Source organism: Bos taurus, chromosome 23 (genome assembly GCF_002263795.3).
Source record: "Bos taurus isolate L1 Dominette 01449 registration number 42190680 breed Hereford chromosome 23, ARS-UCD2.0, whole genome shotgun sequence".
Classification (NCBI taxonomy): Eukaryota; Metazoa; Chordata; class Mammalia; order Artiodactyla; family Bovidae; genus Bos; species Bos taurus.
In genome coordinates this window covers 19401931-19415731 of record NC_037350.1, presented here as the reverse complement: position 1 = coordinate 19415731, position 13801 = coordinate 19401931, and the positions used below count along the sequence as shown (strand labels likewise).

General features: G+C 41.7%; 1 protein-coding gene across 2 annotated transcripts; it reads left to right on the top strand.

Moving 5' to 3' along the window:
• Positions 1 to 60: 60 nt before the first annotated feature.
• On the top strand, positions 61 to 11817 carry ENPP5 (ectonucleotide pyrophosphatase/phosphodiesterase family member 5). Of its 2 annotated transcripts, none has more exons than XM_005223411.4 (4): positions 61 to 228; positions 3033 to 3896; positions 4635 to 4811; positions 9182 to 11817. In XM_005223411.4, exons 2-4 carry the CDS (start codon positions 3068 to 3070, stop codon positions 9607 to 9609), a joined length of 1434 nt encoding a protein of 477 aa, XP_005223468.1. In that variant the 5' UTR covers positions 61 to 228; positions 3033 to 3067; the 3' UTR covers positions 9610 to 11817.
• The last annotated feature ends 1984 nt before the right edge of the window (positions 11818 to 13801 follow it).

Sequence of the window (13801 nt, the reverse complement as noted above, 5' to 3'; positions counted from 1 at the left end):
AGGAGCCAAGAGGCGGGGCCTGCGGCCGGTAGGCGGTGCTGGTCAGGTGCAGTGCTGGTCAGGTGCTCTGCGTTGAGTTGGCGAGCAGGTGAGCAGCTGTGGATTTGGGGGGCACCCTTTGCTCCCGCCGGCTCCTGGCTGTTGCCCCGGGTCTGCGGGAGGGATCCCTTTCCAGGCCTTCCCTCCCATTGCCCCAAACCGATGCGGACTGAGCGGATCGCCGCGAGGGTAAGAGTCGGGGAAAGTGGGAGGCTGGCCTCCTCGAGACCCACCTGCCTCTTTAGGGACCCCCAAACTATCCTTCCTCCCGTTTCCACTGCACACTTGTACAGAGCCCACGTTAGGGCATCTTCTGGCCTCGGTGGGCGGGCTGGAGTTCTACAAATTGGGAACGTACCCTACGCCGAGATCCTTCCCGGAGCTAGGATGAAATCCCGGTGAAAACGATGGGGAGACGCATCACCATCCTCTTGACGTCTGTTCGCTCTACATACACCTTCTCATCCTTCACTTTCTCTCCTCTCCTTTCTTGGCGCCCCTTTCCTCTAGATTTCCAAGGCTGTAGGGGAAGGGCTGGAGGGGCGAGGAATTGGAAAGCAGCCCAGTGAAATCTGGACCCAGAACGAGGGATTCCACAGCGCCATGAAGCACTTTGTGTTGGAAAAGAAAGAAATCAGATTTCTTCCATCCCCACCCCCGCTTCCCTGTTTGTTGCTTTATGTCATCGATGTGATAATGTTGGTTCCTCTTACCAAACATTCCTAAGCTTGAGGCAATGGTTAGCCTTTGTTTATTTGCGTTTGTCCCAGGAAAGCAGTTCGGTCCTGCTTATTACAGTTGCTGAATTAATTTACTACAATAGAGGAGAAATCAGATGTTTCATGTCGTTGATTCATTTTTTAGCTTTAAATTATATTTGGTTCATAGTATCCTTTCTTGTGTTAAGAAAGTGAAGGACAAGAGAGGAAGAGGAAGAATCACCATTCTTAGCTAGAAATGTTAGTAAATATTTTTGCAGTTCCTTATTGGGACTGATTATTCATGTTCCTTCCAGAACTGGGAAGTTTCTTGCCATTTGAAGAATAGTTTTTTAAATTTAATTTTTGAGCCATTGTCTGGAGATCAATACCTACAACAATTTCAGTTTAAGTAATGTTCTGGTATGCTGAAATCATGGTTAAAAAAAACAAACAAAACAAAACAGAAGCAGAATGCTTGCCCCTGGTAGCAAAGCAGGCATGCCAAGCAATTTTTATTTACCAGCACTTATAAAATAGGAGGGCAAGACAGGTTCTTTTTCTGAGGTTTAAAAATGTTTTCAGCATATTCAAATTAGGAAGGTGTCAAAAACTGAATTCAAGAGATTTCTTGGCACAAAATATAGTTAGATCCAGGTTTGGTGGGCTTATAAATAACTTCATGCAAGAATGAAGAGCAGAGGGAAATCCTTACTGGATTTGCAAACCTAATGAGAACTGACAAAATTTACATATGTATTGTTTTTTGTATTATCTCTTATTAGCTTTCTTGAATAGAATAAAAGCTTTTTAGAAATAGAGGCAGGTGAACAACAGCAATTACAACTGCTTTGATCCCAAGAGATTTATTTAATCCTGGGAAGTGCCTGTTCTACACACACCACTGATAAGATTAAATGTTGATGAATTTTAACATTAGGAAAAATGAAAGTGAAAGTCACTGTCTTGTCTGACTCTTTGTGACCCCATGGACTGTAGCCCATCAGGCTCCTCTGTCCATGGAATTCTCCAGGCAAGAATACTGGAGTGGGTTGCCATTTCCTTCTCCAGGGGATTTTCCCGACCCAGGGATCGAACCCAGGTTTCCTGCATTGCAGGCAGACGCTTTACCAACGGAGCCACCAGGGAAGCCACTAACATTAGGAAGGTCAACATCAAATTTCAGATTTACACTTCTGTTATACTTAGTTCCGAACCTAACTGTTTTATTTAAAGAAGACTATGTTTTGATTGAGGGCAGAAGGAGAAGAGGGCGTCAGAGGATGAGATGGCTAGATGGCATCACTTATGCAATAGACATGAACTTGGGCAAACTTCAGGACATGGTGAGAGACAGAGAGGCCTGGTGTGCTGCAGTCCATGGAGTCTCAAAGAGTCAGACATGACTGGGCGACCAAACAACAACAACAACATGCTTTGATTATTTGGAGAAGGAAATGGCAACCCACTCCAGTATTCTTGCCCGGAAAATCCCATGAACAGAGGAGCCTGGCAGGCTGCAGTTCATAGGGTTGCATAGAGTCAGACATGACTGAAGCAATTTAGCACACACACATGCTTTGATTATTAATACATGAATACCGATTATGTTTCACAAATATATTAGAATGTCACAGTTTTCATGTCACTTCAAGACACCAAGTTAATCTCTTACTATGATGGACCAAACATAAGGCCTTGCCATTGAAACATGGAGGTTTACCTATGTATTTTTAAACAATATTATTTTTGAATTTGCTAGTGCTAATTCCTGTTGTTAGGTTCCTACAGCCTGTCGAACACTAATGATGAATGTGTCCATAGGTATTTCAGTTCAGTTCAGTTGCTCAGTTGTGTCCGACTCTTTGCAACCCCATGGACTGCAGCATGCCAGGCCTCCCTGTCCATCACCACTTCCCAGAATATTTGGACATGTATAAATGTCCATGAGCAGGAGCCAGAAGTCTAAGTCAACCTGAAAATATTTCTGAAAAGTTGTATGCAAATTATTTCATCTTTTAAAATAATATTTGGGGATATAATTTACATAATTTCTTTGAGGAAATGTTTTGGTAAGTTCTTAGAAACTAAAACAATTTCTAAAGTGTGAATATATTTCTTAGCTTTGTTATAGAGAGCCCCATGTTTCTTGTTTAAGATGAAATTCTGCAACATAAACCTTCCAGGCTGTGATGTATACTATAACTGGGGTTACTAAGTGCCATCATTCTCTGTTTTGGGTAAAGTATGTAAAACGAAATTATTGCCATTAACTTCTATATTTTTCTTATACAGATTATCTTACACTGAAGCAATCAAGTAGTTTAAAAATGACTTCAAAACTTCTCCGGGTGTCCTTCATGCTTGCTGCATTAACACTTTCAGTTACATTTTCTCTCCAATCAGACCAGCCAAAGGTTCTGCTAGTTTCATTTGACGGATTCCGCTGGGATTATTTATACAGAGTTCCAACACCCCATTTTCACTATATTATGAAATACGGTGTCCAGGTGCAGCAAGTTACTAATATTTTTATTACAAAGACCTACCCTAACCATTATACTTTGGTCACTGGCCTCTTTGCTGAGAATCATGGTATTGTGGCAAATGACATGTATGACCCTATTCTGAACAAATCTTTCTCCTTGGATGACATGGATATTTATGATTCTGAGTTTTGGGAAGAAGCGACACCGATATGGATCACAAATCAGAGGGCAGGACACACGAGTGGTGCGGCCATGTGGCCCGGAACAGACGTCAAAATACATGGAAGTTTTCCCACTCACTACATGCCTTACAATGACTCCGTTTCATTTGAAGACAGAGTTGCCAAAATTATTGAGTGGTTTACGTCAAAAGAGCCCATCAGTCTTGGTCTTCTTTATTGGGAGGAACCTGATGATATGGGCCACCAGTTGGGACCAGACAGTCCGCTCATGGGGCCTGTCATTTCAGATATTGACCACAAGTTAGGATATCTCATACAAATGCTGAAAAAGGCAAAATTGTGGAACGTTCTGAACCTGATCATCACAAGTGACCATGGAATGACTCAGTGTTCCCAGGAGAGGATCATAGAGCTTGACCAATATCTGGATAGAGAGCACTACACCTTGATTGACCAATCGCCAGTGGCCGCCATCTTGCCCAGGGAAGGTCAGCCTGAACTGAGTGGTGATCTGGGGCGGGGTGTGGACGTGGGTCTTCATTGCTGTGTGGGCTTTTCTCTAGTTGTGGTGTGAAGGCTTCTCATTGCAGTGCCTTCTCTTGTTGCAGAGCACAGGCTTTAGGGCCTGAAACTTTTTACAAACCTCATCTCAAAGCCTCATACCAACCTGTCATTCATTACTTCTGTTTTAAAGGTAGATTCTGCTTGAGTTTTAAACAAACTCAAAACGTTTAACATCCCCAAAAAGAATTTGAAAGAGAATGGATACCTGTATGTGTATAACTGAAATCACTTTGTTGTGCAACTGAAAAGAATCCAACGTTGTCAATCAACTACACTCCAATATAAAATAAAAAGGCCTTTTTTTTTTTTTTTAAAGTTTTACATCCCCAGGGTTGCAAAGAGTTGAGCATAACTGAAACAGCTTAGCACACTCATGCACACATGGACATGTGTATTTAAGTCTTTAGAGATTTCTGGGTCAATAAAATGTCTTCTCTGAAGGTGAATTTATTTTAAGAGAAGATTATTTCTCAGTTTCCCCCGTGGGGAGCGGGGGCGGGCAGGGGCTCTAAATTGTCTGGTAAGACTTCATTACCTTGAACTTGCTGACTGTCTACATCAGTAGGATGTCTGCATTGACTGACCTCTGTTACCATGGTTGCTTCTTGGCTGTAGCGGTGAAAGTCTTGTTCTGACTGCTTCTCCTCGTCCTTCTGTTTTAGGCAAATTTGATGAAGTCTATGAAGCACTAGCTCAAGCTCATCCTAATCTGACTGTTTACAAAAAGGAAGAGGTTCCGGAAAGATGGCATTACAAACACAACAGTCGAATTCAGCCCATTCTCGCAGTGGCTGACGACGGCTGGCATATTTTACGGAATAAGTCAGATGACTTCCTGTGTGAGTATGTTACAGTCTTTCTCCCCATTCTGCATCGTCTGCTAAAGTGGAGGCCAACTGGGAGTTGTTTCTGCTGTATTCAACATTCTGTTTACCAATTGAATAACTAGGCTAGTGTCATACATTAATAGCTAAATAAAGATCCAATAAATATCCCAATAAAGATTGACTGGGACTTTAAAATGAGGTAACCTACTAAAAGTGAAACATTTACTTCTCTTGAAGTCATCAGACCAAAGATAAGCACCGTGCCCGTTATAACCATTATGTTCCTGAGAAAAACCTGAGTTTTGTAAATTGAATCATTTTCTGCATCTGTTTCATACTCTGGTTTCATAAAAGCGTCATCTCTATTTTTCTCTGCAGTTGTCAGCTTTCTAGTTTCTTTTGCCCTGTGGCTCTACAAAATATAGGCCAGCTTTGCTTTACACCTTGGGAACATTTCTAAAAAGAAGTGCATATTGGCATGGATAAACATATATCAAGATATATTTTCCTAATGAATACCTAGTGGTGTAATTCTGGAGGTGTTTCCATTATATAAATTTAGAAGATGATGGAAATCCCATTGAAAATTCAAGCGTACAAAATAACTTTCTGCCATCCATAATAGAGGCTTCCCTGGTGGCTCAGATGGTAAAGAATTTGTCTGCACTGTAGCAGACCCAGGTTCGATCCCCGGGTTGGAAAGATCCCCTGGAGGAGGGCATGGCGGCCCACTCCAGTATTCTTGCCTGGAGAATTCCATGGACAGAGGAGCCATCCATAACGTGTAGTTTTCCCTTTTCACACAGCTTTTAACAAGTCAGTCAAATGGAAGTCATCCATAGGATGTAACTCATCTTTATCGTGCCTTCCATTTGCATATTTGCTCTCAAACTGACTGCCCACCCTTACCCTGATCTGCTCTGTATCAGCAGTGACAGATCCCTGCTGCTGCTGCTGCTAAGTCGATTCAGTCATGTCCGACTCTGTGCGACCACATAGACGGAAGCCTACGAGGCTCCCCCATCCCTGGGATTCTCCAGGCAAGAACACTGGAGTGGGGTGCCATTTCCTTCTCCAATGCATAAAAGTGAAAAATGAAAAGGAAGTCTCTCAGTCATGTCCGATTCTTAGCGACCCCATAGACTGCAGCCTACCAGGCTCCTCCATCCATGGGATTTTCCAGGCAAGAGTACTGGAGTGGGGTGCCATTGCCTTCTCCGATATCAGCAGTGACAGATCTCTACAGACTAAATTTCCCAAGCTACTTTGTAAGCTGGTTTCTGGTTCCATTTGGCCAATAGAGAACCTTGGCAGGAGTATGGAAGGCAGGAGTTTGGCAGAAGCCAGGGTCTGTCCCCCATTCTGTCTGCCCCAGCCTAGGACTTCATGTCCACTGTGATCCCAGCTCTGGAAAACCTCCCTGTCTGTGGCCTCAGCTCCTACTGAGTAGTCCTGCCTTTGGGGCTCTGGTGACTCCGCCTCTTCCTTCTGTCCCTCCAGCTCTGGGGGCCATTGAGGTTGCCACTGGGGACTATTCCCACTGATCTACTCACGGGGTAACCTTGCCATCTCATGTTTACTTCTGATCTTCAACACTAGCCCTCATCTGAAACTCCCTCTCTTAAATTACCTGGCATGGGATCTGCTTCCCTGGCTGATAGAGACATTCACACGCACTACCAACCAATTCACTGGGGGTTGTTTCCATTGTTACTGAATGTTGAAGCAAGCATATGGTACCGACACTGACTAGAAATGCTCCTTGATACATTTGAGATATTAAAAAAATGTCCCTTTAGGTAGAATTGGGTTCGCATCATGTTTATTGATAAAGAGAAAAGCAGTTACCTGGCAGTGGCATTTATAGAGCATAAATGAGTCATACTGGCAGATGTATATGTGATGGATTCAGATCCTTAAAACAGGTTTTACATACAGATAATAATCTGTAAACCAATATTTAATCAGGCCAGGAGAGCTGTATTAAAGTTTTTAAAAATAATTTCTTTGGCCATGGGAATAGTTGCCAGCTTTATATGTTCAGGCTTTCATGTATTGTGCAGGTGACTCTTATGTGAGAGGAGTTGCTTAGAAAAGAACTGCTGTCTCTGAAGAGACAGAATTACAATTAACAATTAACATAAATGTCAGTGGCTCTCTTGAAACTTTGGTTCAGTGAACTACAATTACATAATAGATGGTCACTCCTATTTTGAATCTAAAACCTTAATGGTTCTCCTGTTTATGTTAATGTTCAACATAATTATTTTTTCAACAAAATAATTAAGTACTGGCTACTACAGTCCTTCTCAGCCTGAGTTCTAGAAGAGAATTCAGCCCTAATGTCCAAAAGCAGCGGTTCTCAAAATGTGTTCCCTGGACCAGCATCATCCAAATCTCCTGGGAACTCATTAGACATGCAGATTCTTGGGCCCAACCCAGATCTACTAAACTGGGAACTGAGAGGGTGGAGCCCAGAGATCTGTGTTTTTACCTGCACCCACCCTCCCTACCCCGGAGTCTCATACACGGTCAAGTTTGAGAACCACTGCCCTTCAGTTCAGTTGAGTTGAGTCGCTCAGTCGTGTCCGACTCTTTGCGACCCCATGAATCGCAGCACGCCAGGCCTCCCTGTCCATCACCAACTCCCAGAATTCACTCAAACTCATGTCCACTGAGTTGGTGATGCCATCCAGCCATCTCATCCTCTGTTGACCCCACTGCCCTTAGGCATCCATTATTAAATACTGTCTGCTGGATCAAGCGTTTATGGTAGGGGCTACCGCTAGGAAGGGCTTCCTGGGTGGCTCAGTGGTAAGGAGTCTGTCTGCCTGTAATGCTGGAGACCCAGGTTCAATTCCTGGGTTGGGAGGATCCCCTGGAAAAGGAAATGACAACCCACTCCAGTATTCTTGCCTGGAGAATTCCATGGACAGAGGAGCCTGGTGGGCTATGGTCCATGGAGTTGCAAATATTTGGACATAACTGAGTGACTGAGCATTCACCACTAGGGAAAAAAGTCCCTCTTCATGGGAAAGGTTTTCTAAGTCATAATGAGTTCACTTCAAGTCTGATTTTCTAGTAAGAAGTGTGATACGATTTACTTTGCCTTCATGATTAGAGTCTAGATCCAACTTTTCATAGACAGGAGCCCAACAATCATCCAATTACAAATTATATAATGGCACATTTCCCAATGTTCCTGTTGATTAATTAAGTAGAATAGCACAGCCCCAGTCAGATGATTCCTAGTGATTCATAAATTCAGCATTATTTCCCCTTGAATAAGAAACTCAAAAGAATCATAGCACTAAAAATGACTCCTTTAAAAGATGGATTTTGCCAGGCAGATTTGGAATTACTCTGAGAAGATGACTCTCAGAGGAATTGGTTTAGGATTTTTTTTTTCAATTCTGTGTTCCCATTGCACATTTCCTAGTAGCAAACACAAGCAGTAGAGGCCAATTTGCCAGTCATTCTCACCACCTTTAAAATACAGCCTTTCAATTCTCTTTGGTTGCCATTTTATTGGCAGTAGAACCCTGATATTATGCTAGAGCCACAAGCCTTTAAAAGGCAGCTTTTATTATGCAGGGGTTTTCATCCTTCAATTTTGTATCTTCTTCTGACTTATCAAGACTCCGAAAGTTTTTAACTTTTTTTGTAGCCGTACTAAAGCAGACAGTGCTAAGCTGGATCCTGATCTGAAACACCAAGACAAGATTTTACCCACAAGTTCAGATCTTTATTTTTTGATTGTTGTTCAGTCACTATGTTGTGTTCAACTCTTTGTGACCCCATGGACTGCAGCACACCAGGCTTCCCTGTTCTTCACTATCTCCCAGAGTTTGCTCAAACTCCTGTCCGTTGAGTCGGTGATGCCATCCAACCATCTGGTCCTCTGTCACCTTCTTCTCCTCCCGCCCTCAGTCTTTCCCAGCATCAGGGTCTTTTCTAATGAGTCAACTGATAAATTATGAATTATCATAATGATAAATTATGAATTATTGGCTTCATGACTAAGGCACCTTTATCCCTTTATCTTTAGAACAATAACTGGAACATAGTAGGTACCTAACAAGTAATTGCTGAAAATTAGTTTACCTGCCAATAAAAAAATCACTTTTGTGTTCCCCCAACTTGGCTCAGGGAAGTTTACCCTTCTTCCTGTGGCCTATGGGAAAGATTTATGATCATTTGACTTTTCGTTTCCTGAATTGAATCGTGATGTTGACCACAGCAGAGATGATGTGTAAAGGATTCTTTTACTTAAAAGTCAAATTAGATAAAATTTGCATGTAAGTCCAGCATTCAATGATACAGTTATTTCCATTTTAATACCATCTGGTTGGCTAACTTGTTCATGCATTTTATCTTCACAGTAGGCAACCACGGGTACGACAATGCATTAGCAGAAATGCATCCTATTTTCTTAGCCCACGGTCCTGCCTTCCGAAAGAATTTCACAAAAGCAGCCATGAACTCTACAGATCTGTACCCCCTGCTCTGCCACCTGCTCAACATCACTGCCCTGCCTCACAACGGATCACTCAGCAACGTTCAGGATCTGCTCATTTCACCGACTCCAAGAGCAAGTCCTAATACCCAGACCCCTCCTCTCCTCCATGGTAGTGTGAAACCAAGAGAAAATGAACAAGACGAGTCATATGCTTATTTCATAGGGGTCTCTCTCGGTAGTGTTATAGTTATTGTGTTTTTAATAGTTCTCATTAAACATTTAATTCGAAGTCAAATACCTGCCTTACCAGATTTTCAGGCTGAAATATCTCAACCATTATTACAAGCCTAATGCTTCTGTGATGTGAAGATGGCATAGTTATGTCAATGTTTAGTTCAGATTCTAGGGAACTAGCTTCAGACATTTGCACAGACCATTAAGCAGTTATGTAATATACAGGGGCAGTCACACACACATACACACAAACACACACACACACGGACCAAAATATACTGACCTGCAAAGGATGAAAGATGGGGAAGTATATTTCCATTGTTCTCTCTGGCTTCTGGTAGATAAGATCCTGCTTTATTTGTACTTGGCACATACAATGTATATATTTAGCAACTTTGCACTATTTGAAGTACCTTACACATTGCACTTTACTCTCCTAATGGTACTTTTATGTGAAATGCACTTTATTGACAATTATGTCTTATCATTCAGTAGAAAAAGACAAATTTTACACCTATGTCCCAGAATACTTGTTATTCCTTGTTCTAATGGAATGAAATTTCTAATAATTCCTGAGTAATATAGAAATATATCTCCTTACATTGGGAGAATGGGAAGAAAGTGAAAACTGTTGAAAATGAAATGTGATGACCTTTGAACGTTGGATTTCAGAGAGACGGGTTCCCAAAGCAGGGTGCATCTGTGAGTACTCCTTGTCATATTTCTTTCCATACGACATGGGTTTTCATCTTATTTCCCCTGCAAAACAGAGATCCAGATGCTGCTGGATTCATTCTAGGCATATCATTTCCATCGTGACATTCATTATTGCTGCTTCCTGATGTAGTCATTTTACTCTGATTTTGATAATAAAGACACCATGAATATACATTTGCTTCCTCTCAAGTCTAGCCCTGCCCTAGAAGGGTAGAAGGGACCAGGCATCATCTCAGCAGTGTTTTCTTTTGCTCTGTAATTATTTGCTTCCTTGAAAAATAAATCACTAGTAATTGCATTAAAAATCAGATTAGATCAAAGAGTGTTTTGTTTCTGGTAACCTGTAGTGACGGAGCCTTTAGATTTGAGCATTTGAAGGTCCAGCATTGCAAGAGAGCACAAAATATATTGGGAAAAATGTCAGCGACACAGTCCTTGAAAAGAACTGTGTGGAGCTTGGGGGAAATAATTAGGAGTTTAGGGGGAAAAAATATTAGGCAGGACCAGTGTTTGCAATGTACCCAGGACAGTGCTAAAGGGTGCCTGGTGGCAAAATTTAGTGAGACACTACCTAGAGGTAACAGGTATTGAAATAAGAGAAGTTGAGATTATAGCCTTGTTTCCTTGAAATATTTGAATATCTACTCACATATGCTCAGTGGAATCAAAGATGAATCCAGGTTCACAAACAGACATTACTCCTCAGTAGGACTTTTCATTCACAAAAGACTTTATCTCCTCAGTAGGGTTTTTCACCTGCCTGGTCATCTCAGCTCCTCATTCCCACCATGGAAAGCTGTGCTTTTGGTCTCTTAAGTAGTCTGGTTGGGGAGAGGGTAGTATTACCGGTGGTTTCTTAGAGGAAAGAGGAAGCCCCAGAAGAATAGCTTTCCTTGAAGAAAACAGAAACCAGCTTATAGACATGTGGCCCATAGATACTACTATGCTTTTGTGTATGTTTATGTGCCCACCGGCAAAGAAGTAGGTGAAATGGCAGAAGTGTTCAAGAAAGAAACTGTACATTTGAGGTAAAGAACAAAAGTGGCAGAGTGAAAAATATAAGTGCTTCCTAAAATCAGGTGAATGATTTTTAAATGATGATGCCAATAAAGTGTTAGGACCTAATTCTTAATACAACCTCTTAATGGGATAGAATGAAATCACTGGAAATGTATCAGTAGCATAGATTAAGAAGCTGAGACATGAGATGGTAGACAGCAAACTCCTCAGCAGGTCTGAACTCTGGATTAGACATTTTACAATATGCGACTTACTCATATTGGCTTGCTTTATAGCGATCAACTGACCTGTGTGATTCAGATGCCACATCTAATGACCTGAAGATGAAATTGGTCTATTTAAAAGCAGTTACTCTTCAAGTGCAATCTGTGTATGTAAATTAATTGTTGTGTTAAATTCATTTTAGAGGGTGCTATGATGACCTTCGTGGTAAGAAGAGAGTAAATTCTCTAACGCTGATGAAATCATTAAAACTCTGAAGATTTGATTATTGAATGGTTCTTTTATTTACAGATACTTATTTTCCTGTAAAATAGCAGCGGAGAGTTTACCTGAAAGAAAATAAAATTTTACACTTTGCTGGGAAAACCTTGTCTCTCATGTTTTGACAGTTTTGTTGTTGTTCTGGTTTTACCTGCATGGTAAACTTTTGTGGCCAAACTCTCTGGCCAAACTTTTGTGTACAGTCAACACAAGTTAGGACACAGAAATAAAATGGAGACCGGCTAATCTTCCTGACTGTAAGTAAAAACTTTTCAAAGGTCAGAAGAATGGAATCCGCCCCCAGCACAACACTGACATCTTTTCTCTCCATCTTATATCAACTGTTTTGAAGTTGATTAATTGATACCATTTTTCCTGTTCAGGGTATGTTTTATAATTTCTTCTGCCTTTGCCACCTGCCATTTAAATTGAAAACTGCTTTGCAAAATGCTTTCTGACCTCTTAATTAGAATTGATCCTGTTATTAGTTTCAGATTCTTACAAGAACCTAGTTATAGAACATCTATTGTTGTTGTTCAGTTGCTAAGTCGCGTCTGTTTGTGATCCCATGGACTGCAGCACACCTGTCCTCTGCGCCCTTCACTATCTCCTGGAGTTTGCTCAAACTTATGTCCATTGAGTCAGTGATGCCATCCAGCCATCTCATCCCGCCCTCCTCCTGCCCTCATTCTTTCCCAGCATCAGGGTCTTTTCCAGTGAGCTGGCTCTTTGCATTAGGGGACCGAAGTATTGGAGCTTCAGTTTCAGCATCAGTCCTTCCAATGAATATTCAGGGTTGATTTCCTTTGGGATTGACTAGTTTGATTTCTGTGCTGTCCAAGGGACTCTCAAGAATCTTCTCCAGCACCACAATTCGAAAATATAAATTCTCTAGCGCTCATCCTTTTTTAGCAGCAGCAGCAGCATCCTTCTTTACAGTCCAACTCTCACATCTGTACATGACTACCGGAAAAAACATAGCTTTGCAAATCTGTAGTTTTCTTTTTTTTATGCTATTTTTTATCACGTTTGATACCAATGTTATATTCACCTCAAAAACTCATGCAGGTTTTTTTCTAAAACACTAGTTTTATGAAGCTAATGTAACATTGATAATCAAAGGCAATGAAGAGGCACTAAGAAAGATGACTGGATTTTGGGCCTGAAACTTTTTTGTAGAACAGTTCATAACTTTCCCAATCTTTAATAAAGAAATTGATCTTAGTTTTCATTATCTATTGGAATCAATTTTATTCAATGCATCTGGAATTCAAACTTCAGGAAGCACAAGTCTGGGAACTGGTTCTGGATTCAAGGATCTCAGCCCAAGAGGTAAACCATGAGTGGACAAAAGTATTTTGTTGGTATAAAGGTGTTACCACTTTTGAAATGCCACAGAACTCTTCAAAGTAAAGAAAGTACTTTTTTATTTGTTTTTCCCACAGTCCCTAGCAGTATTTAATGATTGTCAGAAAAAAACACTGCTCTATTAGAGGAAGCTTTGTTGAATATATTTTAGAAAAGACATTAAATACTCTGTTGGTCATTTAGTCATTAAGGTGTGTCAGACTCTTTTGTGATCTCATGGACTTTAGCCCACCAGGTTCCTCTGCCTGTGGGCTTCTCCAGGCAAGAAATACTGGAGTGGGTTGCCATTTCCTTCAGGGGATCTTTCCGACTCAGGGACCAAACCCGGTTTCCTGCATTGGCAGGCAGCTTCTTCACCACTGAGCCACCTGGGAAGCACCTGCTGCTGCTGCTGCTAAGTCACTTCAGTCATGTCCGACTCTGTGTGACCCCATAGACGGCAGCCCACCAGGCTCCCCTGTCCCTGGGATTCTCCAGGCAAGAACACTGGAGTGGGTTGCCATTTCCTTCTCCAATGCATGAAAGTGAAAAGTGAAAGCGAAGTCGCTCAGTCGTGTCCCGACTCCTCGCGATCCCATGGACTGCAGCCCACCAGGCTCCCCAGTCCGTGGGATTTTCCAGGCAAGAGTACTGGAGTGGGTGCCATCGCCTTCTCCACTCTAGTTATGTACAAAACAAAGTTTCAATACTGTCATCACCCTCACCCCTGGTGTTTTGTAAC

Excerpts from the sequence above, each read along its gene's own strand:
- ENPP5 (XM_005223411.4), top strand. The coding sequence starts at position 3,068 with ATGACTTCAAAACTTCTCCGGGTGTCCTTCATGCTTGCTGCATTAACA. Across the intron at positions 3,897-4,634 it reads CGCCATCTTGCCCAGGGAAG|GCAAATTTGATGAAGTCTAT; the intron begins GTCAGCCTGAAC and ends CTTCTGTTTTAG. Across the intron at positions 4,812-9,181 it reads TAAGTCAGATGACTTCCTGT|TAGGCAACCACGGGTACGAC; the intron begins GTGAGTATGTTA and ends TTATCTTCACAG.